This window comes from Acomys russatus, chromosome 3 (genome assembly GCF_903995435.1).
Source record: "Acomys russatus chromosome 3, mAcoRus1.1, whole genome shotgun sequence".
Classification (NCBI taxonomy): Eukaryota; Metazoa; Chordata; class Mammalia; order Rodentia; family Muridae; genus Acomys; species Acomys russatus.
In genome coordinates, this window is record NC_067139.1 from 54140439 (window position 1) to 54168108 (window position 27670).

Genomic DNA, 27670 nt, shown 5'->3' on the forward strand with positions numbered 1-27670 from the left:
TGACCCTGATTTAAGACAAGTTGACAAAATATGCTAACCATCATAATAGATGAAGTACAAAAATAAAACAGGTGAATAATTTTGTCACCCTTGTAAAAGATCAGTTTCCCAGAGAAAGGTGTACATATTTGGGGGTTCTTTTATATTTCTCTTGTTTATCCTTAGGCTGCATACTATTTTGCTTACTACTGTTTTCTAATATATGCTGAATTCGAGAAGTATGAGGTATGCAGTTTTATCCTTCTCAATATTTGTCTTTGTAGTTAAGGGCTCTTGCCTTTCTGTATGAGTCATAGGTCAGATTGTGCATTTCTACAAAAAATTACATTTATGAATTGGAGTGATTACACTGATTATGTGAGCTAATTTGGAGGATCTTGCCAAATTAACATTTAGTATTTCAATAAATGAACATGTATTTTCATGTACTTCAGTCTTATTTAATGTCTTTCAGCATTACCTTATAGTTTTTAGGTGCACATCTCTCACAATATTGATTAAATTTGGTGCTGAGGGTTTTATGTCTTTCATACTATTGTAAACTGAACTCATGTTAATTTCTTCTGTAGATTATTCATTGGTGTTAAATAGAAATAGAACTTACTTTGTACATAAATGTATTTATGACATCACTGAGATTACATACTTTTTTTTTTTTTTTTTTTTTTTTGCTATTTCCCTTAGGGTTTTACAAGTATAAGATCATGCAGTGCCATCACCTGAGAACAGAGAAAGTTTTATTTCCATCCCTAACCTGGGTGTGCTTATCTCTCTTCCTGGACAACCCTGAATAGAATATTCACAATACTGAATTTCAGTAACCAAGTAGAAAGTGAAATTTGTTATTTACTTGCATATATGAGTATATTACTACATCATGGGTGCCTATGGAGACAGAGGACTGCATCAAATCTGTACCTGGAGTTATAGGAGGTTGTGAATTGTATGTTGGTATTGAGAACCAAACTCAGACACTCTAGAAGAGCAACAAATGATCTTGACTTCAGCATCACCACTCAAGGCTTGGCTTACTCTTTTCATTTTCTTCTAATTAATTAATTAATTAATTAATTAACTTCACATCCTGGTCAGAGCCCCATCCCTCCTCACCTTCCAGTTCCACCTTCCCTCCCTCTCCCCATGTCCCCCCAATTCCTCAGAAAACAAGAGCCCTGTTCCCATTCGCACTAGCTCATCAAATGCTAAGACCCAATGATTTTTTTTGTATTCCCTAAATATTTGTTGTTATGGCCCCCTTTTCACTTCTGGTTTTGATAATTTGGATAATCTCTCTCTCCCTCTCCCTCTCCCTCTCCCTCTCCCCCCCCCCCCCCTCTCTCTCTCTCTCTCTCTCCCTTTCCCTCTCCCTCTCTCTCTCTCTCTCTCTCCCTTTCCCTCTCCCTCTCCCCCCCCCCTCTCTCTGCCTTTTAGTTACTTTGGCTAAGGGTTTGTCTATCTTGTTGATTTTCTCAAATAACCAGCCCTTGTTTTCATTGATTCTTTTTATTGTTCTCTTTGCTTCTAAGTTATTAATTGGGGAAAGTTCCCTTTGATTTATTTAATCCAAATTTCCTCTTACCACTGCCTTTATTGTGTCCCATAAGATTGGGTATGTTGTGCATTTATTTTCATTGAATTCTTAAGTTTTTAATTTATTTCTTTATGTCTTCCTTGACCTAGTGGTCTTTGAATAGGGAGTTGTTCAGTTTCCATGAGTTTGTAGGGTTTTTATCGTGTCTGTTGTTGATGACAGCTAGCTTTAATCCAGGCAGTCTGTTAAGTTACTATGGATTATTTCAATTTTCTTGTATCTGTTGAGGCTTGCTTTGTGATCAAGTATATGGTCAATTTTGGAGAAGGTACCATGTGGTACTGAGAAGAAGGTAAACTCTTTTGTGTCTGGGTGAAATGTTCTGTAGATATCTGTTAGGTCAACTTGATTAATGATATTTATTAGTTTCATTATTTCTCTGTAGTTTCTGTCTCGATGATCAGTCCATTGGTGAGAGTGGGGTGTTGAAGTCTCCCACCATTAATGTGTAGAGTTCAATGTGTGATTTAAGCTTTAGTAATCTTTCTTTTATGAATATGAGTGTTCTTGTGTTTGGGGCCTAGTTGTTCAGAATTGAGATGTCTTGGTGTATTTTTCTTTTGATGAGTATGAAGTGTTATTCCCCATTTCTTTTGATTAGTTTTGCTTGAAACTCTATTTTATTATATACTAGAATGGGTACTCCAAGTTGCTTCATGGGCTTGTTCACTTCGAAAACTTTTTTCCAGCTCTATACTCTGAGGTAATGTCTATCTTTTATGGTGAGACATGTTTATGTATATAGCAGCATGATGTGTCCTGTTTTCACATCCATTCTGTTAACCTGTGTCTTTTTATTAGAGATTTGAGGCCATTGATGTTGTGAGATATTAATGACCAGTGGTTGTTTATTCCTGGTATTTTGATGGTGGTGATGGTAGTTTGTGTGCGTATGTGTGTGTGTGTGTGTGTGTGTGTGTGTGTGTGTGTGTGTGTGTGTGCGTGCGTGCACACATCTTTTCTTTTGGTTTTGTAGATGTAGAGTTATCCATTTCCTGTGTTTTCCTGGGTGTAGTAAGCCTCCTTTGGTCATATTTTTCCTTCTAGTATCATCTATAGGGCTGGATATGTGGATAGGTACTATTTAAACTTGGTTTTGTCATGGAATATCTGGTTTACTCTGTCTATGGTGACTGGAAGTTTTTCTGAGTATAGAAATCTGGGTTGACATCTGTGGTCTCTTAGTGTCTGCATGACGTCTGCCTAGGCCCTTCTAGATTCCATTCTCTCTGTTCAGAAGTCAGGTGTAATTCTGACAGGTTTGCATTTATATGTGACTTAGCCTTTTTCCCTTGGAGCTTATAATAAACCTTCTTTGTTCTATACATTTAACTTTTGTTTTGTTTTGTTGTTTGAGACAAGGTTTCTTTGTATAGCCTTGGCTGTCCTGGACTCACTCTGTAGACCAGGCTGGCCTCAAACTTAAAGTGATTCACCTGCCTCTGCCATGTGCCACCACCTCCCGGTTCTGCGTTTAGTTTTTGTATTATTACATGGCCAGAGTATTTTCTTTTTTGGTCCAATCTATTTGGTGTTCTGTAAGCTTCCAGCTTCCTGTGTGCTTATAGGTATCTCTTTCTTTAGGTTGGGGAAGTTTTCTTCTATGATTTAAAAAAAAAATATTTTCTGGACTTTGGAGCTGGGAGTTCTATTCTTCTATTCCTATTATTCTTATGTTTAATATTTTCATATTGTCTCAGATTTCTTGGATGTTTTGTGTCAGGGACTTTTTGGTTTTAACATTTTATTTGACTGGTGTAATCAATTTCTTCAATCATATCTTCTACACCTGAGATTCTCTTTTCCATCTCTTGTATTCTGTTGGTGATGCTTGTGTAAGCAGTTCCTCTTCTCTTCCCTAGGTTGTCCATCTATAGGATTGCCTCATATTATATATTTTTAATTGTTTCTAATCCCATTTTTAGGTCTTAAACGATTGTATTAATTTCCTATTCCTGTTTGATCCTATTTTTCTGTAGTACTTTAATGGATTTATCCATTTCTTTCACCTGTTTGGTTGTATTTTTCTGTAATTTTGAGGAATTTATTTTCCTCCTTCAAGGTCTCTATCTTTTTTTTTAATATCCTCAGATTTAAGATCATTTTCTTGATCTTTAGGTGTGTTAGTATTCCCATGGCTTGCTGTGGTGTGATAGATGGTTTTGAGTGGGGTCATATGGCCCTAAGTTTTGTTGCTTGTGTACTTATGCTGACCTTTAACCATCTGGTTGTCTCTGGCGACAGCAGGCCTAGTGGTCTCTGATGTCCCGGGCAGTTCAGGAGTAGGCCCAAGAGTGCTCTAAGAGTTGAATGTTGCTCAGGCCTGTACAAGCCTCCTTGGGTTGGCAGATGGATTATGTGCATCAGAGCCTGAGTACTTCTCACCTCTGCTGACCAATCCTTGGTTTGGTTTTTATTCTTTTTTTTTTTTTTTTTTTTTTTTTCCTACATAGAAGTAAGAAAAGCTCTAATTTGCTTTCTGTAGAAATGCCCTCCATAAGGGCTGGCTTATGGGAGCAAGTTAAAATCTCACAGAGAGAATACATATACACATATGTTTATTTGTTTGTCTTTTCCTTGTATTGTAATGAGGTAGGAACTGGCCTGTTTAGACCTATGTAGTACAGAGACATAATACATAAAGTCTCGAGCATTGCTACAATCACCTCTTGGCATCCTCTATGAAGGACCAGGTGGTAAGCATGGAAAATTTCCTCCATGAAGCTATGAGGGCTGTCCAAGAGTCCAGGTTGTCATGCTAAAAATAAACTGACAGGGTTGGCACCTTGTCTGTCCACAGTGGGTTTATACCATGTCCTCAAATACCCGAGGCCCTGTTTCTTCTAGCCCAACCTGTCTCCTCGCTGTGCTCTGTCTCCTGAGCCCTGTGAATTGGCTGTTGGGACCTGGCTGTGAACTTGATTACTTGGCAAGAAACCTTCTAAGTACCAGGCTTGGCTGTGTTCTCAGCCTGACATACGCCTGGAACACTGAGATATTTGACTACACACATCCAAGCCTAGAGTGCTAGTGTTCCTGAACTGGCTTCCTCTTCAGGCAAGAAAATCCTGTTAGAGGGGACAAAACATGTCACACTCCATGAGAAAGTGTTTTCATTGCTACAGAAACAGTTCCAAAGACTATGCTGCCTTTAAAACAGGTCTTCAGAACTCAGGACACACCAGAAGTACATTTTCCATTACACAAAAATGAAACATATTTTAGAAAATGTTCTGTAAAGCAAACTAAGTCAAAGGTACTAACGTTTAATTTTCGTAATTGCTTTTTTGGCTAAAAATATCAAAATATTGAAAAGTAAAAATAGAGGTTGCCAAGCTGCATGATGCATACCTAGCACTTGGGAAACTAAGCCAGGCAGAAAGATCTTGAATTCGAGGCCACCTTGATCTCAAAAAACCAAGCAACCAACAGTGAAACAAACATGTAAGATATTTGTGTCTGTCCTCAGCTTCCTTTTGTTTCTCTTATGAATTAACTCATTTAGGTACTGAAAGTTTAAAAAGAGCCAGTGGAGACTTGACTAGTCCTGCTAGAGAGGGAAGAAAGCAGCCACTGCTCCTGAGCATAGGCTGGTGGGAAAAAAGCAAGAAAGGATAGGTCTAGCAGGAGGCAGTGAGGGTGCTCACCCATGCCTTCACAGTTACACCACTAGAAGACAGTGAGCCAGTTTCCTTCTTGACTCTGAGATCTGTGAGAGATCCATGGTCAGGAAAGTGACAATCATTTAGAGGCAAGAAGGCAGTTAGGTTCAACACCCCTAAGGAGCTGGTGTTAATTTAAACTTTGTGAAACAAACCCCAAGCAGTTTACTTTAGACATATTTAAGTATAGCACAATTTGGTGATAGCTTTTTCTAGTGATAATTAGCTCATTTCCATATGCACGATAAATCTCTTTGAGGAACAAAGTATACTAAATAAAAATCAGTCATGTCTACAAAAAAACAAAATAAAAACCAAAAAATATATACATGTCCTAATAAAAATACTGATTTTTTTAAAACATAAGGGTGTCTTGAGTGTCATTTTAATGTTATTATTATGCTGTTATTATAATAAAAGATAAAGCTAGATCTTCTGTCTTTATCAGATATGCTTTAATACGATGCTATCATTTGATTCCTGAAATAAGATCCCAACAGCAAAGAATTAAAGAAAAACATCAGCATCCCTTGCAAAGTGAGGTCATATGGAAGCATATTTCTGCCCTTTTGTGGCTGTGAAAACATTTAATATTCTACAGGATGAAACTATCTAGTAGGGTTAATAGTTTCCAAAACCTCAAAATATCCTCTATAATTTACTCTTGGATACGACTCTCTTTATTAATAAAGCTCTGCTTTAAAGATAAGCTACAACATTAAATTAAATATTGTATATACAAACAATTTGAACTATTTACAGACAAATATTCTTTAAAATTAAGTCTACACAAAGTCAAAATAGTTTCTTTGAACAATTGAGGAAAAAGTAAAGAACTTTTTTGTTTTTTTGGTTAATAATAGTCTTAGTGATTTTACTGAAATGGAGATACAGTTATAATGACTATTTTGAGATATTAAAAAGAAGAATTCTACAGTTTGGAAGTTCAGTGACTATTTGAAAATTAATATAGGGAATTGGAAATACAATGTTAAACCTGGAATTTCATGACATTGTGATTATATGGTTTCTGTAGAAACCCCCCCCCCCACTTCCATGCTAGGAAGACGGGATCCTACTCGAGTATTCCATGACTTTCCAGGAAGTTCTACGAGCCTTTCAGCTTTCATTCTTTTGGTAAATAATATAATTTGTATTTCTCCTGTTGTATTTTAACTTGTACATTTTAAAAAATAATTATGGGTATTATGTTTAAAAATTGTTTGATCTTAATGTATTTTGTTATGATGTGTTTGGTTGATGTCCCTGGGAAGCCTGCATTTTTCTGAGGTGGATCTGGGGGACAGGGAATATATATGGTGGGGTGAGACTGAGTGGAGAGGGGATGGAAGAGAAACAGCAATTGGGATGTAATATATGAAAGAAAAATTTAAAAATGACATGATGTTTGAGGAGGCATCAAATTTGAAATAAAACAGCAAAAATGAAAAAATACTGTTTTGGCTAACACACTATAGAGGCAACTACTTTAAAGAAAGAAATTTTATGAGGTAATTGTATTATATGGTGACCTGTTTTCCCTTATCTATCAAAGAGAAAAGTAATAAAACATTGCTATTTTAAATTTTCAGTTAAAAGAAGCACTAACCAAATATTGAAAATGTTTCCATTAAAAAATTCCATTTTTTTTTTCTGTATCTTCATCATCTTTATAAATATTTCCATCATTTCTACAGTGGAACTGTCTCCAAGGAAATTTCTTTCCTAGTAGCCTGAAATTAGAGAGCCCCATACTCTAGATATCTGCATAGTGGGCTGTGGGCTAAGCCCCTTGGTTACATTATGGCTTCTTTCTGATAATTAAAATGTGTTCTTCTTGTCAATCCATAAAATTCTCTCACTGTAATGGAAAAATGTGAGTAACATCTATTTAGGCACTAAAATGCCTATGATCACATGGGGTAATATCCTAAATCACACCCACACTGAGTATTTCATCAGGCACTCCCCATTATGAGAACTCGCTTCCTCATCTTCACGACCATTCTACATGGAAGAACTGACCATTATTGTGATTCTTTTCATTGTATGTTCTGGTCAATAGGATCCTAGGCCACTATATACTCTATACTCTAAGTAACTTGGCATGATGGCCTTCTGCCTTCTGTACATATCATAAATGAAAATGGGCACAACTCACTCATTTTGTGTTCAGTTTCAGTCATCAAGCATTTCCAACTTCATGGCACTCCGTGCTATAATTCCTGACAGATACACAAGTACAAGTTAAGGACACAAAATGCCTTCTTATTTCTTGCCTACAACATTTGGACAGGGGAGAAAGGTTGCTGCTGTATTTTCTAAGCAAATGGCTACCATGGCCACTAGCTGCAAAAGCAAACCTTTGACTTTTTTCCAGATAAAGAATAAAGACATAGGCATCAATGTTAGCAAAATGGGAACTTACTTCTACATACAGGTTTTTTTTTTTTTTTTTAACCTCTGAAAGCCTATGAAACATGGGAATCACTATCCATAGATTGATTTATTTTTCTCCTTTGTCCTACTAAGGTAAAACTTAGAAGCCTTTCTAATCTTATGATATCTGTGGTAATGTGAATGAAAATGGCCCTCATAGGCTCATGGAAAGTGGCCCTATTGAGAGATGTGGCTGTTTTGAAGGAATTACATCATTGCGGGGTGTGATTTGAGGTTTCATATGCTCAAGCCAGGCTCAGTCTCACTCTCTTCTTGCTGCCTGCTTATCCAGATGTAGAACTTTTAGCTATCTCTGCAGCACCATGTCTGCCCGAGTGTTACCATGCTTCCCACCATGAGGATAATGGACTGAACGTGTGAACTGTAAGCCACCCTCAATTAAACATTTCCTTATAATATCAGGAGCTGTCTCTGCCATGGCCTCTGTTACCTGCTCTTCAATCACTTCCTCTGACACAGTGGACTTGCCAGGTCATACAGGAAGAGGATGCTGGCAGTCCTGATGAGACTTGATAGACTGGGGTCAATTGTTAGGGAAGGAGGGCTCCCCCTTTTTGAGGACTAGGACAAAGGAACTGGTGGGAAGAGGAAGGGCAGGTTAGATAGGGAGAAAACAAGGGAGGGACCTACAATCGAGATGTAAAGTGAATAAATTTGAAGAAATAGGTTTTTTAAAAGGAAAAAAAAAAAGATTTGCTATGGTCATGAAGTCTCTTCACAGCAATAAAAGCTCAAATTGAAATAGCATCCAGTTGTTTAAATTAGCTTTGGAACACACTAACTTTTCTCTTTTTGCAATTAGCAGAAATAATACAGAATCTGACAAATTGCACACACTTATCTTGGTGTTTATTAGCTCTGTGTACAGTGGCCAGAGCTACCCAAACAGACTGAGCCAGGCTAATGAATGACTTATATTAGTGTCATTTACCTTCAGAGAAGATGAAATAACTGGATTAAAGGAAACCTGTAAGAGAAAGAAACAGAAAATGGATTCTCTTAGAAACACACACTTTACTTATGGACTCCATTCCTGTTAGAAAAAAAAAAAAAAAAAAAAGCTTGGTTTTACTGCTGATAGAAGATCCATTGGGCTCTGCATAAAATATCTGAATGTGTATTTCTACATTCTTGATTATAAAAATTAATTTTCAAGATCTGCCTCTCATGACAGAGAATTACATGATGTGCCTGGTACCATTATGCACTCATGCCTGTGAACACATGAATTTGCAGAAACACTCATTCAGCTAGCTGTATTCATTGTTGCTGTAGATGGGTCTCTTTCCGACAAAAGATTTATTTTAATTTTACGTGTGCATAGATATAGAAATAGGTATGGGTATAAATATAGATATATAGATAGATTATGGAGGGGATACCCACAAAGTCCAGAAGAGGTATTGAATCTCCCTATATCTGGAGTTCCAGGCAACCTACCATGGGTGCCTGGAACTTAACTTTGGCCTTCTAGAAGAGCAACAAGAGCTCCTAACTCCTGAGTCATCTCTTCAACCTCAAATTTTTGTTTGTCTTTTGTTTTGTTTTGTTTGTTTTCTGCTTTTCTGAAACTACACTCATGGGTGTTCAATTTGTCCTGACTTTCTTGAGACACACAGACAGTCCCATTTTTGCACAAGTAGAACCATGTCCCTGAACTCCCTCAGCTATAGAAAAGCAAGGACACTGAGGCACTCAATTCTTGTTTTTTCTTTTCTTAAGTATGGGACTGGCTGTCTAAGTACTATTTAATTTCACAGCTGACGCCAATACGTCTGAGCCAGAAACTGACTGGCAGTTACATCCATGGTGATTTTGAAGTATGGTTCTCACAGCTGCAGTAATACTTGGTGAATTGTTAGAAAAGTAAGCACCCAAGCTCCCACCCAGTCTGTACTGACTCAGAGAGCAGAGCTGGAATTTGAAATCTCTCTTCGTAAACAGTTCTTGTGGTCAGGAGACCAAGGAAAGTTGAGGGTTACTAATTTACAGGAACACGATTGGGCTTGGTTCTTGGATGTTTCTAACAGTGTGCCTGTCACTATGAGATACTGTGGGACCCAATGCAGTAGAGAATAAAGGTGTTTTCAAAGTATTTGGATAAAATGAATAAGGGTAGAAACTTAGTTAATTAGGCCAAAGAGACTGTTTATACTGCTGGTCAGTTTTCAGTCTAGCACTTGACAAAGATAGGAACACAACCTTTGAAAGGATAGAAAAAGCCTAACATCCCAAATGTGATGACAATATCATTGCTTACCAAGCAGATCCTAGTCTAACTGTGGCATATTAAATCAGGTAACATATAGGGATTAGAAACATGCTTACATCAAAAAGTTGAACTTCTGGTGTGATTAAGTATTTACATTCTTATCTTTCTGTTACCAACCAAGAAGATGTCAGAACTCTAACTGAGGCTGGGAACGCACACGAAGGCTTTCACCCTAGGTGGTATTCCTTCTATGTGGAATACAGACCCTGGCTGATGCAGGATTTTTAACACTATGTTTATAGAGGCATTGCCACTTATAGTTTAGAAATTTTACATGAAACTTATGTTTGGACCTCTTACCAAAACATCAGACTCAGCTGCACAACTGTCTATGCAGTTGGCCTGCATCACTCAGTTTCAATTTCAGCTTCTTCCATTGGCTTGTTTTGTTTAGAAGAAACATTTTATCTGGACAGTCAAGTGTACTTTTATTTGCTGACATTCCAGTTCAAACTAGTGTGATCCTGGTGAAAGGTCAAGGATAATTGAAAATTGTACAGAGTGACAATAAAAAAATAGATCTTAGCTGTGCTTCAGCAACTACTGAAATATTCACCTCACCTTGGGTTGAATATTTTGGCCATGAGACAACTCCTTTTCTCTTTTATTTTCTTTTCTCTTTTTCATCTCACTTTCTACATTTAATTTTTTTCTTTTCTTTTCTTTCTTCCTTCCTTCCTTTCTTTTTTTTTTTTTTTTTTTTTTTTTTTTTCTTTCTTTCCTTTTAGCGTAGGCCCACAAATATCTAACTGGGAAGGTCTAGACTTCTTAAATAACTGCAAGGGACTTTGAAATCTGATCTTCCTGCCTCTACTTTCCAAGCATTGGGATTATAGATATGTACCACTGGGTGCCACTTTGAAGCAGTGCTGGGCATAGAACCCTGGGCTTTCAGCAAGCTATACTTGATCTTGTCAGCATATTTGAGAGTTTTGGTATTTGCTTACTAGCAAGTGTGAGTGTTAAATCACATGGGGAAGGAAGAAACAAATCAAGGCAATTCCACCTTCTATCTGCAGGAAAACGTGAGGATTGCCTGGGAATCACAGCATTGATCCATGGTGCCTGTTAGGAATGTGGTGGGACTCAGCTGTGTGTTCCCCCTTGGTTCTAAAGTCTATCTCTAGGGTAACACACGTCTAAGTGATGTGACTTCTCTGCTTTGTTATACTGAATTTAAACTGTGTGTGATTTCTAGACTCCTTCATGCTTTGTAGATTAAAAAAAAAAAAAAAAAAAAACCAACAGTACTTAGAATGGTATTTATAGAAGATGGAACTGCAAATAGGCCACTCTGAATACTGACATACATAGATTCTTTTAATTCTCAATTAAATATCACTCCACAAAGTATTATTAAATCTGTTTGGATGGTAGAGCAAAATAGTGACCCTAGCATTATGAGTACTTGCTATGGGGCCCTGGCAGAAAGATAACACAGAAATACAGGTTCGCAGTGTCACCCCCACCCCCGAATCTCGCCCATTATTTTCAGCTTCCTGTCATATATATTGTTCCTAGAGACACTGGCTGAGCAGTGTCCAGAAATTTGGCCAGCCCTTGGAGAACACTGGGCAGAATGAATTATGACCCCCTGTCATCTGTGTTTTGTGGTGGCGCAGCTATACTAAAGGCCACCATGATCATGATTCCTACCGCTCTGCCTGAGAGGTAATTTGGCAGATTTAATTTCTCCTCTTTCCTTCTCAATCTGAGAGAGCATGAGCAGTGCATCCAAACATGATTAGAGAACTGTGGTTAGCTTGGAGTAGGATTAGTTGCATTTCAAGCGAAATGGTGGAGACGTTATCTTTTAGACTTCAAGGTAATTCATGGCTCATTCAAAATCGTTTGCAGCATCGAATTTAATCAATAAGGAACTGAGTGAAGGGTCAGTGTAACCAAAGCAGTCTGAATTCAGATCGCTGTGCTCCCTGCTACAGCTCCATCCATTGGAATGCTCCAAAAATTTTTCAGCCCTCGGTTTCTATGTGAAGCTGGGTATAAAAATGATAGACAGTGTTTGGGATTTCCTGAGTTGAATGAGTTAATACTTACAAATGCGTAAAAAGTGCCTCACATTGCTGGTGCCTTCCTTCTTTTTTTTACATTAATATTTATAGAGTGCCTGATTTGTGCAAAGTATAAAAAGAATAGTGAACAGATGAAGAGTAAAGCCTGTACAAACTTGGTGTTTGAGGTTTTAGTAGTGTTTCTCTGAGCTCTCTCACCACTAAGCACATGATCTGTATTTAAGGACCTGTTCCCCACAGTGGCTTATCACTGTAGTTAACTGCTTAGTGGAAAACGTTGATAGAATGGAGTTTAAAGACTTGAGTTATTTCAGAGTAAGATGTTAGGCTCGAGTTTAGAAGTGGGTTTTGAAATATCAAGTTTGAGTTTTCACTTGAAAGCATAGTCTGCCTGTGGAAATTTTCCTGAAATGCTTTGGTCTAAATATTGTGAATTGTGTTGTATAGCCCTGGATGTCCCTTCTGACAGCAAAAGGACTTGCTTTTCCCTGTACTTAATAAACTCGAATTTTAAGTATTATATTTACAAGTAAATGCAGCAACTCTCCATACCCTATACCAATTCCCCTATATTGCTAATATTTCAAAGTGCTGTGATTTGTTTGTTAAAATCTAATTAACTCAGACTGATAAGCAGTTTCCTAAAGCCCATGCAATATTCCAACTTCTTGAGGAGTTCTGGGCGGGGGTGTTGGGAGTATGGTTTGTTTGCATCAGTACTGTATCCTGTCATTCAGTCATCATGTCTCCTTGAGCATCCTGCACTGTCTGTTTCTAAGATTTCCTGTGTCTCTATGGGAGGATCGATGGTCAAGAAGTAGGTAGAATGCCTCTGGATTTAGATTTGTTTTCCGAGGCTAGATAGGGGTTTCAGGTTTCAAGGATGAAGGCCATAAGGGGGCTTCTTAACCACCCAATGTGCTGGTAAACTGACCTGCCTTAAACATTCTTCCTTTTTTTTTTTTAAATTACATTTCAGTTGGGGAGAGTGTTTGTGTGTGTGTCCCTGTGCATCAATCCATCCATCTATTTGTCTCACTGTGTGATGTCATGGAACACATATTTAGGTTAGAGAACAACTTAAAACAATTTATTCTGTGCTTACACTATGTTGGATACAGGGACTTAGGGTAAGTTATAAGGCTTGGTGATAAATGACTTAACTCACTGAGCCGTGACCAGCCCTGAACATTCTTCTAATAGGTAGATAAGAATTATGTATAATTCATGAATTAATGTATCATGTTATAGAAACACTTTTCAAATTGTATTACCTAATACATACTGGTTGATTTCTTTTGAATAGGTTATAACCCTGAATTATTCTATTGTAGGTAAAACAAATAAAAGGGAAATATTTGTCTTTTTTTCCCTTTATAAAACCAAGATATACGCATTAAATTTAAAATTAACAAAATTAACTTTATATCTTTTTCATATGTTCTGCAAGCTTTAAAAATACTGAACACATTTTCAGCTAGTGCTAAAAAATAGGCAACAAATTAGACATGTGAGAAATGAAGTATTTAGCTATGAATTCCCAGTATATTGTCTCTAGTGAGGAATCTCCATAATGGTGTTAAGGCTTCACTAAATTTTATGCACAGAATCGGGTATCTTTCCCCTTAGTCTTTGGAATAACTAAGCATTATCCTCTGAATGAAGGAGAATAAACTAGTATATCTATTACATGGATTGGACAAGCCATGATTGCATTTTACAATTTACAAAACAAATCTTCCTGTAAGTAAGAACATTGTTTTAGGATCAATATGGTCTATGTTGTGTATCCTTTTCAGATCAATACTTAGAAAGAAGGATACTGGCCCAGAGGCAGTGCTATTAAGAGGAAATCATCCCATGAATTAAGTACCAAGAGCAGTGCACTGTGACTTCATCTTGTGTCCACACTGGTTTTAAATATGATAATTACAAGTGTTATTACCTATAGAACTGAGTATAAACAAATCCAGTGATTGCAGTGCACAGCTGCTTCAGGTCTTACCATGGATAATCATTGTCATAACAAAAAATTGCCATTCACATCATTTTTTTTTTTTAATTTCTGATTTCAACATGTCAGGAAGTATTTTACCTTGCTTCAGTCTATTCTACTGTGTGGCACTGGTGAATTTCCTTAAAGTCTGTAACTTACTAATTTACCTTACCCAATTGACACTTAAATGAAATGGTTTAAAAAGTGTAAAGATTAGTTTTAATCATATACACTCTTGGTAAATGATGTAATAATTTCACAAATAAGTGTTTTCAATCATTAATGTGGACAGTGAACAGCTACAGAGCCATCTGAAAGCTATTGGTCTTATGCTACTTCTAGATTCTTAGAGATTTGTAGGACCTATTGTCTAGTTTTGAACAATGGAAGTTTATTGGATCATACACAACTGCAAAGAGGCCACTGCCTCTTATACTCATAGCTGAAAGCATCCAGCCTCAGATTTTTCAGTGTGGTATGAAACAGTGACCATGGCAACCTATAAAATGACACGTGGAAGGGCAATTTACGAACAGCTGGAGAGGCAGGCAGGCTGAGAGTATTTCAGGGGTACTAGGTTAAGAATCAATTGAGTAGTCGGGCATGGTGGCAGGCGCCTTTAATCCCAGAACTTGGGAGGCAGAAGCAGGTGGATTGCTGTGAGCTCAAGGCCAGGCTAGTCTACACAGTGAATCCAGGAAGCCAAGGCTACACAGAGAAAAAAAAAAAAAAAAAAAAAAAAAAAGAAAGAAAGAAAGAAAGAGAAAGAAAGAAAAGAAAAAAGGAAAAAAAGAAAAAGAAAAAGAAAAACGAAAAAGACTCAGTCTAGAAACAGAAACAGTGTGAACACAGTGATCATGGAGGTGGTTTCACTGTGAAGGTTCATATCTCTATATTTAGTATCAGACTTTAGAGCAAGAAAGTTGTTGTGTTATAGTGCATCAATACTTCATGGTCACCAATGTCTTGAAACACTGAAGTGATGTGAGAAGCCTGGGGTGCCTGGAGAGTAGTGTCTACTGACGACTACTCAGGCCATGAGTTTTCTGCACACATCCAGAGACAGTGTATATGGCTAATAAATAGTCAGACAAGCGTTCCACTTATGTTCTATCATGGATTTCGGTAACAGTATTATGCTATATAATTCTTTGTCAATGCAGCCATGGTTCAAAAACCTGCTGAACTGAAAAGAGCAATTTATATTTCTTATGTACGTGTACCAAAGGATTCATACTATTTTTTAAATAAAGAAATAAATGTAGTAGAAAGATAGGAAGACAGTAACCAAAAAAGAGGAGAACAGTTAAGGACATTTATCGTCTATCTTTATTTTTTAAAACCTTGCATAGAAATGCCATATAAGGAGTTTAACGTATTATCAAAATTCCCCAAGGAGGCAGTGTTTTCAGGGAAACGTGTGTTATACCTATTCTCCACAGAAGAGTTTCTAACTGTACTAGTGGGTATTTTGAAATGTCATCTTACTTTTGTTCTAATGTGTGAAGTTAATCAGGGTCATTTTTGGTGGCTGTCAGGATTACCTCCCAGATGACAAGCAGTGCTGGCTAGCAGCTGCGATCATTATTAGCAGAATGCCACATTCATGATGTGTTTCTAAGTAAGGAAAGGTGACGCTGTGACTTCCTAACTCATTGTCCTATATTGTTTTCAACACAGACAGTGCCACAGGGACATCAGTAATCTCAACAACAACAAGTGTTGAAATACGCAAGAGCAATTCAGGTACGACTGAGAGCGCCTCTAAAGTGGAGAAAAGCCCCACGGCAGTGGCAGCCACTGGCACCAGTTCAAGTCCCTCCACAGAGACTGAGGAAGAAAAGGCGAAGAGGCTGCTTTACTGTTCGCTATGCAAGGTGGCTGTGAACTCTGCCTCACAGCTGGAGGCTCACAACAGTGGTGAGATGCAGCCTTTTCTTTATTTCTTTTTTTTTTTTTTTTTTAATCTCAACTGGCCTGCAATTATCTTCCTCTGAACAGATTAGATCTTTTGCAATGGGAAAACAGTGGTGACAGAAAACTGGCAATTACTACATGGAATTTATCAGCCAGTAAAACATAAAAACGACTGGCAAAATATAATTTATATGGAGACAAAGGAGGATTTGTAAGGCTTGCGGTCTGCGGGGTGTGTGTGTGTGTGTGTGTGTGTGTGTGTGTGTGTGTGTGTGTGTGTGTGTATGTTTGTGTGCACTGTGTGTGTGTGAAACATCAGAAAAGAAAGTAAAAGTCATTCTAGTTAGTATGTTTAGACTTGTGTGCTTTCTACCATTGCTTCTATATTACCATATACTTGCTTCCAAATGAAGCCTCTCACCCAACCCATAGTGTTGCTACAACCCAGGCACAGTTCTTATTATCTTTTGTTTTGTTCTGTTTTGTTTCCAGTGGTAAGTAATGTCTGTGTGGTGTGTTCAAGGAAGTTTTTATTAGTTACACCAATGAGGCATTAATCATTTAACTGACTCATAGAAAAGACCATGGGACCAACTGGCAGAATCATGATTCAAGCCCTTTTCTCTTACGAAGTATTTTTAAGAGATATTTCTATCTTATATGCATGTTTGTGTGAGGCATGCACACAAAAGTTTGGGTAAAAAAATGTAAAAGTCTCTGGAATTAGGGTTTGGAAACTAGGAAGTAAACTTAGGTCACTTACATGCTTGTCTTAGCTGGGGTTAGAATTTTTGTGATGAAACACTGTAACAAAAATTAACTTGGGGAGAAAAGTATTTATTTGTTTTACACTTCCACATCACTGCTCATCACTGGAGAAAGTCAGGACAGGGACTCAAACAGAGCAGGAACCTGGAGGCAGAAACTAATTCAGAAACCATCAAGGAGTGGTGCTTACAGCTTGCTCCTCATGGATTGCCCAGTCTGCTTTCTTAGAGAACCCTGGACCACCAGCACAGGGGTGGACCCACCCACCACAAGATATTCTTCCTCAATTAATCACTAATTAAGAAAGTGATCTACAAATTTCACAGTTCCATTGTTTTTAATAGCTGAGTAGTATTCCACTGTGTAAATGTACCACAGTTTCTTTATTCATTCAATTGAGGGGACTCTAGGTTGTTTCCAGATTCTGGCTATTACAAATAAAGCTTCTATGACCATAGTTGAGCAACTGTCTTTGCTGTATGGTAGAGCATCTTTTGGGTGTATGTCCAGGAGTGGTGTAGCTGAGTCTTCAGGTAGAGCTATGCCCAGTTTTCTGAGACTGCGCCAGCTTGGTTTCCAAAGTGGTTTTACCAGTTTGCACTCTCACATGGAAGAGAGCCAACCCCTGACACTATGAAAGATACTCTACTATGCTTGCAGACAGAGACCTAACAGAGTTGCCCTCTGAGAGGCTCCACCCAGCAGCAGTTTGAAATGCTGAGACTCATAGCCAAACATTGAGTGAAGCATAGGGAGTCTAGTGAAAAAGTGGGGGGAAGGATAAAAGGACCTAGAGGTGACAAGAGCTCCACAAGAAGACCAACAGAGCCAACTAATCAGGGTTCAGAAAGGTCTGTGGAGTCTGAAACACCAACCAAGGACAATACATGGACTGGACCTATGTCTTCTACAAAGAGTAGCCCATGGGCAGCTAAGGCTTCATGTGGGTCTACTAGTAAGGGGAATAAGTGCTGACTCTGTTACCTACTTTTCCATCACTTTCCCCTGACAGGATTGCCTTGCAGAGCAGAGGGAAAGAAGACCAAATCAGTCCTGGGTAGGGGGCTCCATTTTTCTGAGGAATAGGGAAGGGTGGATGGGGAAGGAGGGTGGGACTGGGAGGCAAAGAGAGGAGGCAGGGGGCTACAACTGGGGTGTAAAGTAAATAAATAAATTAATTAATTAATAAAAAAAGAAAATGATCTATAGTCTGATCTTATGGAGGCACATTTCATCAGGGCTCCCTTTGTCAAGTGGCAATAGTCTGTGTCAGGTTGACATAAATCTAGCTAGCACAAATGGTCTTTATTGCTGAGTCATATCTTAGCCATTTATTTTATGTATTCAATTTTGAGCTAGAATCTTACAGTGTATTGCTGGATGGCATGGAACTTGCTGTGTAGACCAGCCTATCCTCAGATTTACAAAAATCCCTCTGCCTCGCCCCCATTGAATGATTATATTAATAAAACAGAAAGAAGTAAACTGGAACATGAAGGATCAGGAAACAATTAGCCTTTCAGTATGGTTCCATAGAATTGCTTTTTGTATTTGGATGTGTGAGATACATACATATATACATACATACATACATACACATATGCACACATACATACATACACATATGCACACATACATACATACACATATGCACACATACATACATACACACCTACACACATATACATATGTGTACAAATATATGTCTGCATGTGTGACATATATACACACATGCCTCTTTTTAATCTGTGTATGCATATTTAAAAATATAATCTTTTCTCTAAAACCTTACTTGATTGACAAAATCAACCTTAAGCTAAAATTCAGGCTTCAGGGCCCGGATCTGTCAGTGGATATAGTGGATGGAGAATCATAGTGATTCATGCCCTAATTTCATGTTGCTGGTGTAAGCTGCACCACTAGCCAATGGTAGTGCTACACAGGTGATATTTGAATTTTGACTTTGTGCTCTGAAAAGAGACTGCAAGTGGAGCATAATTCATCTAGTTGCAGTCAGCAGCATTCATGAGTTTGTAAACAGAGAAACACAGACAAGCCTCCTAAGTCAGCATCTCCACCATGCAGGTCTACTTTGATACTTTGATGCTCAGACATCAAGAGCCAGTAAACACCATCAAAACCCATTTATTCTCACGAAGTGTGATCATTCTATGTAATGACAGAGGACAGAGGAGTACATTTATTTTAGAATTGGCCAAATTTACAACTCAACCATGCCTGTGTGTTTGAAGTTATAAATTTATAAGATTTTAGAGCATCTTCAATTATCTTAAGAAATATTTGATTTAAGGGCAAAGGAATCATGTTTCATTATATCAAATGGGGTCATTATTTTTATATTCCAATTGTGTGCTCTTAATTCTACTTTGCGTGTGAAAATGCCCCATGAAAGCATATATATGTATCTATCCAGTCACAACACATGAGGACAGGTCTCCCTTTGGAAAGAGACAAAGAACCCTCGGAGTTCTTCTACTGACAAAGCTGAGGATGGCTGCAAGCATCTCATCTGAAAGTTCAAAGAAATGGCTATGTGGCCCTTGTTCCTCTTGTCCCTTTACAGGACTGTTCCTTTTGGAGAAGCAGCCTGTGATGACCACTACAACTATCCCTCTGCTTGCCAAACTTTGAGTCATCTTCTTCCTTGCATTTTCCTTCCTGAATCAGAAAGATGTTTCTATTTGGAAAGTACCACCAGAGTCCCTGACTCACTTAGGTCTTGTCCCTACACTTGAACTACACGGCTGTGTAAAGACTAGAAGTGGCAAAGGAAGAAGACAAAAATAGCCATTAAGTTTTGATCCCTTCTCAACACACACTGTACTTGATTCCAGATGTGTTCTATTGTAGTTAACTACGAGAGTGTTAAGAGGCTACAGTATCTGGACCTTATCCTCTGTGCATCTAAGAGGATGCAGTAGTGTCCACTTCCACACCCTGCTGCACATGAGTAACACATGAGCTACCTCTGGATCTTTTGCTTGCAGTCTTCTGTAGGGAAATCTAATGAAGGAAGCCTTGATATGTGGCCCACTCCTGCCAGGAATGGTTGCAGAGTTGAAGGATTCAACATAGGATTGTTGTTGGGTAACTTAGTTTGATTTCCTAGAGGCTTAGATTCTGAAGCAGAGACCTGACAGTAAATAGTAGTATATAGAGAGTAGAGGAGCCAAAGCTTGGGGACTAAGAAATACAAAGAAAGAAGGGAAATCAGACAACATAAAATAAACTGCTTTATTTAACCAATTTTCACTGTGGGCTTCTGGAGTGACCAAGCAAAACTCATAATAGTGGGTGGCTCAGTGGTTGAGAGTGCTTGCTGCTCTGCCATGGGAGTAGAACTTAGTTCCTAGTACAAGTGGCTGAACTTCCAGCTTCAGGAGATCCAATGCCCTCCTCTGGCCTCTGAGCCACTCACATGCACTTACATGCATGTAAAATGCCTAAAGGGGTCCCAAACCTAAGAGGTACTAGTTGTCCATATCAGAAAATATATTGTTGTCCATCAGTTGTGCCACTTGTACCATAAACATGAGACTCTGGCAAAGCATCTGGCCCTCAAAGGCACTCTTACACACACACTCACACACACACACACACACACACACACACAGAATAAAATATTTTTTTTTTTTTAGCTTTTCTGTTACTTTTTGACAAAATAAAATATAACCAGATAAGTAAAAACCATGATATCAAGGCTAGAAGACAAGCAAACCTAACAGAAGGAAAAGAGTCCCAAGAGCAGGCACTGGAATCATAGGCCCACTGGTTCATAAACTCAAGAGTCCCCTTAAAAATACTAAGCTGAAAGCGATAATATCTATACAGAGGATCTGGTACAGAACCGTTTAGGTCTTGTTTATGCTGCTTTAGTCTCTCCCAGTTTATATGAGCCTTACTCAGTAGATTCAGAGGGCCTTGTTCTCCTGGTGTCCACCATCCCCTTTGGCTCTTAGAATCATTCTGCCTCCTCTTCAGTGGGGTTCCCTGACCTGTGAGGGGAGGGATTTGATCCCTTTTGAGGAGAGACATTCCTTTTAAATCTGTGTGTTTCAAGGATTTTCTCTCTCTGTATATTGTCTATCTGGCTATGGGTCTCTCTATCAGTTTGTATCTGCTGCAGGAACAAGCTTCTATTATGATGAGTGTATAAAGGCACTGATCTATGAGTACAGGAGATTATCACTTGGAGGTATTTTTTTAATCACTTTATTGTATTTATTTGATTATTTATTTTTGGGGTTTTCAAGACAAGGTTTCTCTGTGTAGCATTGGATATCCTGGACTTGCTTTGTAAACCAGGCTGGCCTCAAACTCAGAGGTCCACCTGCCTTGGCCTCCCCAAGTGTTGGGATTACAGATGTTTGTCATTGTGCCGGCCTGATACTTATTTTTTCTCTTTGTTTGTTTGTTTCTTTCTTTCCTTCTTTGATTTGTTTTGTTTTATACCACTAGTGTTTACATTTACTCTAGGTCTCTGGGCTAGCTAGTCTCTGGTTCTTGTCACTGAATCAGTGTCAAGTATGGGTTCCTAGTTGTGACGTGGACCTCCTGTCAAACCAGACATTAGTTTGTTGTTCTCACTATCTTTGTCCCACCATTGCCTGCCTGAGCATATCTCGCATGCAAAACAGATTGTAAGTCAAAGTTTCTGTGGCCGTGTTGCTGTCTGTTTTTCTCTTTTCATAACCTACAGAGTACTGAGTAGGCACTAGCTACATTTTTTTCTTATTCATTGAGTTGTGTGGAAGCTGTACTTGTCAATGGGCCATGGAGTCAGTTTGTGGAGAGCAACCTATTGTCTTGGCAACAGCTTGGACTGTTTAGGGATTTCCATGGAACCTCCTTGGCCAACAACTCAGTTGAATGCAACCCAGTCTCAGTACTAGAAGCCTGGTTTGGTGACAAGTGATGACCAATTGGGACTCTGTATACCCCATTATTAGGAGACCTTATTAAGATCTCCTTCATATATTTTAAGAAGTTTCTACTACACTAGGTTTCCATATTATCCCTTAAATGCCCCTCAATTCTAGGTATCTTTTCCTGCATTCCCTCCCTCACCTTTATCTTCTCTTCCTTTCTCCACCTGATCCTCCAATTCCTGTCCTTACGCACTCCCAGTTCACCCATAAAATTTACTCTGTTTCCTCATTCCAGGGAGATCCATGTGTCTCCTTTAGTCCTTTGTATGTAACTTCGCTGACTTTATGGATTGTAGGTTACTTATCAGAATAGAATATATCATAAAATGGGACCTTAGTTTGGGCAGGAAATGTAGGCCAGTCAGACGCTGTGAGTTAGTTCCCAGAACTGAAAATAGAAGTCATCATTTTGCATGTGAACCTCTCCTCTTGGGTTTGGAAGAAAGAATGACAGAATTCAGAGCTGAACTAGTTTTAACGCTGCTTTTTTATCCTTATTATCATTGGGCTACCATTTCTTTTTTGTCATCTACTGTGTCATTTCTAAATGGATGTTGTAGTACAGGGATCATGAGCCAAGCCTCCACTATGCACAGCCCTTTGAACTGCTAGGAGTTTACTGATAAAACAAAATTTATAACTGGATTTGTGTGTCTGGACCCCAGGTTTATGCCCACTGAGAGATAACCTTCTCCTGTTGGAATAAATGGTTCCCTTCCCCGCCCCCTCCCATGGTCACTCTAGTTCCCACATAATCAACACAGACCTGTTACACTTAAAATAAGCTCCAGGCACCATAACCAAGCAGATATTGATCTATTCCACCTGATTTTTCTATCCTGGCTATCACCCATCCATGTGTTCATTAACCTGTCCCAGGCTGTTCATGTTCCATTTTGTGCTCATGGCAACTCCCCCATGGTGACCTGCTCTTCGTAGCATGGCAACTTTCTTCTTCCTCTTCTCTTCCTCTCTCTCCCACCACCTGGGACACCCCCACCCAACCCTCACCCTCAGTTATAGATTTCTTTATTAACTAATCAGAACTGGGATGTAATTTTACACAACACTGAGACAGGAGATTCCTCAATAGCAACGACAACAGCAGAATCTGATAGCATTTTGTACCCTGCTAGTTTTTCAATTAGCAACTGAATGTACAGAGGGTTGCCTTAATCCAGTGCGAATGGAGATCACTTCTGCATTCTCCTATACTAACCACAGCCATCATTTCAAATTGAGGCCAGTAGGATTATGCATTGTTCTTCACTGATGTCTTTAGAGCTGCGGGCTTACAGTGCTAGTTCAATGCAGGTTGACAGGTTCAGTTTGTCCATTTAGTGATGGACTCAGAGAAAGCCATGATCACCTTGCGTCTCTCTACTGTCCCTTTCTCATGCTGAAGAACTCATCTTTCTTCTAGAATAAAATGTGGGCTTAAAGAGCAGCTTTCCTCAGAAGCTGCCAAGCTGCAGGGGAAGAGGATGGTTCATCTTTGTCCATATAATAATTTTCTCTTCCTCACTGGGAATTATATACATATATATGTATAAATAGTTACTGATTTATTTCTAACACTTAGAAATGAATTTGTACCCCAAAACAATTACTACAAGCAAGTTTTGGGTGATAAAGACTTTTATCAAAAAATGTCAATAATGCATCCTAGTAGAATGAACTAGAAGGAATTTCATATTTACCATCAAATACATAGATAGTCTTCTTATGAGAGTATGGGCTGAGAAATTGTGTTCTCTGTGATGTGCCTCTCACATCCATCTCTCAGTCTTGAATAGCCTCCCTTCTAGGACCATATGGTACTTTTTAAGAGTCAGATGTGGGATCAGTACAATTACAGCAGCTATCATGTATCTGGGGATTGGTGAAGCCTTTTCTGTTGCTCTTTTCCTATGTTTTGCAAAGCTGTCATCATCTGACTTTGCACTTAATTGATTTGTATATTCAATGTCTTTGAGCACAGGGTTGAAGCAGGCATTTCTGCTTTGCCAGGCTTAAAAGCTCTATGGAGCTGATTAAAAGTCCCACAAGACTGCACAGAGTAGTTGAAAGAAAGCACCATGGGGACCCAGTTCTTCCCAGTGAGCAGAAAGCCCCCATTTAAACTTGCAGATGACAGATGCTGACTATATAGAAGATGCCTTTTAAAAAGAAAGTCCTCTTGACCATCCTAATTGTTCCACTAAGTTTGATTTTGTTTTACTCTATGTACTTGAAAAGAGAAACCTTTCAAGTGGTTTATGATCCAAGCTAATGGACTAATTTGGGCAGATTTGTCTGGTAATTGCATGAAGCATTGACTCTGGTTTTGCTAACCCCAGGCAGAGTTTGTTCTAGCCCTCACAAGTTTTAGTTCACTATCAATGGACAGTGATACTTTACAGTTTTAAGATACTTGAAAAATTTAATATTTCTTAAAAGGACATTTCTCCTTTTATTTTACCAAAATTAAACTAAGAGAAGAGAAAGTTGTCTAAAAGTTATTGGGCACATGGAATATTCACAGCAATTCTTAAAACAAAATATACTATAAATAGAACACTCAAATAATGACCCGCATTGCTTCCCTCTTTTTATTGCTGTGGACACTGAGGCAGAGAGAGACACAGCATCCTTGAATCAGCAGTCTGAAAACAGAACTCTTTTGAGATGAAAAAAAAAAAAATTCCTACTTTCATGTTGATGTAAATTAATGTCTAATGCCTCAACTAATGCATATTAATCATCTACTGTGAGGTAGCTATAAAAGCAGAGCTATGAGTGAGACCTGGCCTCTGTCTTCAAGAAGAAGCTCTAGGCTAGTGGAGGCCAAGAATATGTGGGGGCGTAATGTAGGTGAACACATTACTTCAGCTACTTAGCCAGGGTCAGTGTTTACAGCTTTTTTTTTTTTTTAATTATTGAAACTCCTTGCTCTGCAGCGGGAATTTGACAGAAAAAAAAGAAAAAAGAAAAAAAGAAAAACCCACAGAAATGGTTCAGTCATTAAGAGTACACGCTGCTCATAGGGACCAGATTCCTTTCTAAGCACCTACTTAATGCTTCACTCAAGTTCCAAGTGATCTACTGCCCTCTTCTGGCCACTGGGATTATCCACACACATAGTTCACATAAATCTATGCATACCAGAACACCCAAAATATACTCTTAGGCATCCCTAAATTTCCAGAGGCTCATGTGTTAAAGGCTTTGTTCCTGATATGGTAAGTTGAAAGATAGTAGAAGCTTTTATAGTTAGGCCCTGCCTACCCATGCATATATGGCAACACTAATTAGACTGGATAGGTTAGTTAAGGAAAAAGAAAAACCATGAAGTTGGGAGGAGGGTATTGGAGTGGTATCCAGGAGGAGTTAGAAAGGGGAGGTGGTGGTGGATAGGGTCAAAAGATATTGTATGAAATTCACAGAGAATGTTTCAAAATATTGTACTAGAAAAAACTGTGGTAGTGGAGGACAATGAAGGGCTATGTGTCACTGAGAGTATGTTCATGAAGGAGGCTGTAGGAATCTGTCCTCTTTCTTTTCTGTCCTTTCCTGACTGTGAAAAAGCTGACTCTACCAACTTGCTTCTGCCATGAAACGCTTAGTCATCAAATGTCCCCAAACAACTAAACCATCTAATCAAACTACAACCTGATAGGGCTCCTTCATTACAGTAAGGGGAAGCTGACTTGCTCAACCCCCACCTGGCCCTACCTGCTTATGAAGGAGCTTTTATATGTCCATCACTGACCTCACGTTATTTAAACTATTTTCAAGTTCAGCTTCTGATGCCTCAACTGCTAAAAAGCCACATGACAAATAGGTGTGTTTTTCACCTTGAATATGTGCAGCCTTGGCAAACCTTACCACTGTAGACATTTCTATGGCACAGTATACCAGCACTGTAGTTTAGAAATGTGTCTGCAGGACTGTGCAGTGAGTCATTAGGCTGACTAACCTGATGAAAAGGGCTTGTGCATTCCTGTGAATGTTTGGGATTTAGCTATTTCATACTTGTTGACCTCTTACTGGCTAACAAATAGAAGAAGTGACTTCAGAGCTGTGACAACACATTATTTTCTCACTATGTAGTTACAGGAAAATTCTTGCTAAATGTGGCCTCATGTGCAAAGCAGTGCTGGTGCCTCCAGTGAAGTCACTCACTGAAAGTGTTCCTGCTAACTTACCCACAGCACAGTGCTTCTACGAAAAGCACAGAGATGTATAGTGACATATGGGCAGGCGTTGAACCTTTTGAGTTCTTGGAATATGATATAAAACATGTATAACTTATCTATAAGTTCCTTTTTAAAAAGATCCTTGATGAAGTGATATATGCCTGAAGTCTTAATATTTAGAGAACTGATACAGGAGAATTGTAAGTTCAGTGCCAAACAGGGCTATCTTATATAGCGAGATCCTTTCTGAAAAATAAACAGGAAATAACAAATAAAAAGAAAAATACCAAACTAGTTGTGCCGGTCAGCGTTCTATTGCTGTGAAGAGGCACCACAACTGTGGCACTTTTCTAAAAGGAAACATTCAGTTGAGGCTGGCTTACAGTTTCAGAGGTTCAATCCATTATCACCATGGCTAGAAGCATGGGAGTGTGCAGGCAGACATAGCAGCTGAGAGCTCTACAACTCTACCCTCAGGCACCGGCAAGAGAGAGCCACCGAAAGTGACTTGGGCTTTTGAAAGCCCAGAGCCCCCCTCAGACACGTACTTCCTCCAACAAGCTTACACTTCCTCTGCCTACTCAAGTAGGACCCACTCCTTGATGATCAAGCATTCAAATATATGATGCAATAGGGGCCATTCGTATTCAAAGATGCAATAGGGGCCATTCGTATTCAAAGCACCACACTAGCTTACGTTAAATATAAGTCAACTCACTGCTTTTGCAAATAACTAAGCATCACCTCTCGTTACATTATGGAATTTGCTGCTATTGGTCTCTTTGCGGTTGAGTAGGGCTGCTCTATTGAAGAAGGAATATAAAAGCGTGGTGTTGTGCCCTATTCAGACAGGGCCTGATCTTAATATGTTGAGACAGTTACAGGGTTTCTCATGAGAAAATACCTCAGTGTTCCCCATGGTCAGAGTTCTAGGGTAATCTGAGTAAAAGAATATTCTGAATGTCTGTCATTCATCTGCTTATTGGTTTATATAGGACTTCATGTTTTTCTTCTCATCACATCTGACCACTGAGCCCCTCATCCTGAACAGAGTTTCCCCAGGTTTCCTGGACCCTTGGCTCACTGTACACTTAGTCTTATTGCCCAGATTCACTCTAGCTGTCTTTTTTTCCTGCCAGCGTCTTTCTGGTGTAAAGAAAACATTCTCCTTGCCCCTGCTTGAAACACTGCTCTTTACTTCTCTCTGCTCTTACCAAACTGGAGTTTATGTTTGATCCTGATAAAACTGGGGAACTAAGAGAACTACTATAGTTTTTAATCACTTATGGCATTGGTTGGCCCTCTGACACCATAGATTCTGTTCTAGGTGCTTAAAGTTTGTGTATATGGGGTTTTGTTTTTCCCAGAGGTTAAAGTAAAATGTAATTAACATGGAAGTTATATTCTTTATGGGAGTCTGGGTGACAAAGGGTTAATTTTCCAGTTAAGGTTCTTGAAGAAGAGTACACGGGGCTTGTGATGCTCAACATCACTTCGATGCATGTTGATGTGCTTCTCTCTGTGGGATGCAGGGGACAGTACACGCTGAAGTGCATAGCTCAGCACATCAAAAACCACCCTGCACTGTGTTGTGTGTGCAGATTACTTTAATCCAGTAAACTGACACTCATAAGCCAGATCAATGAACTTGTGAGTGAGAAGGCAGCTCGAAGGCTATTGGCAGTTTCCTGAGGCACTGAGACTACAGTTACATGGTGTTCAACATAGATGTATAAAAGGGCATGAGGGATTTAGTTCAAGGCATTGGGATTGTTTATAAATGGGAAAATTACACATCATACCAAGATAGATTATAGCAAGACACATTTTCTCTATGGAACTAC

The 27670-nt window shown here is 38.8% G+C and overlaps 1 protein-coding gene across 1 annotated transcript in view; it reads left to right on the plus strand.

Moving 5' to 3' along the window:
* The window catches only part of Znf385d (zinc finger protein 385D), a 203159-nt gene that overhangs the window by 168005 nt on the left and 7484 nt on the right, over positions 1-27670 (plus strand). Inside the window, exon 4 of the mRNA XM_051140332.1 lies at positions 15695-15934. Coding sequence (XP_050996289.1) covers positions 15695-15934 — 240 coding nt within the window. The remainder of the gene's footprint in view (positions 1-15694; positions 15935-27670) is intronic.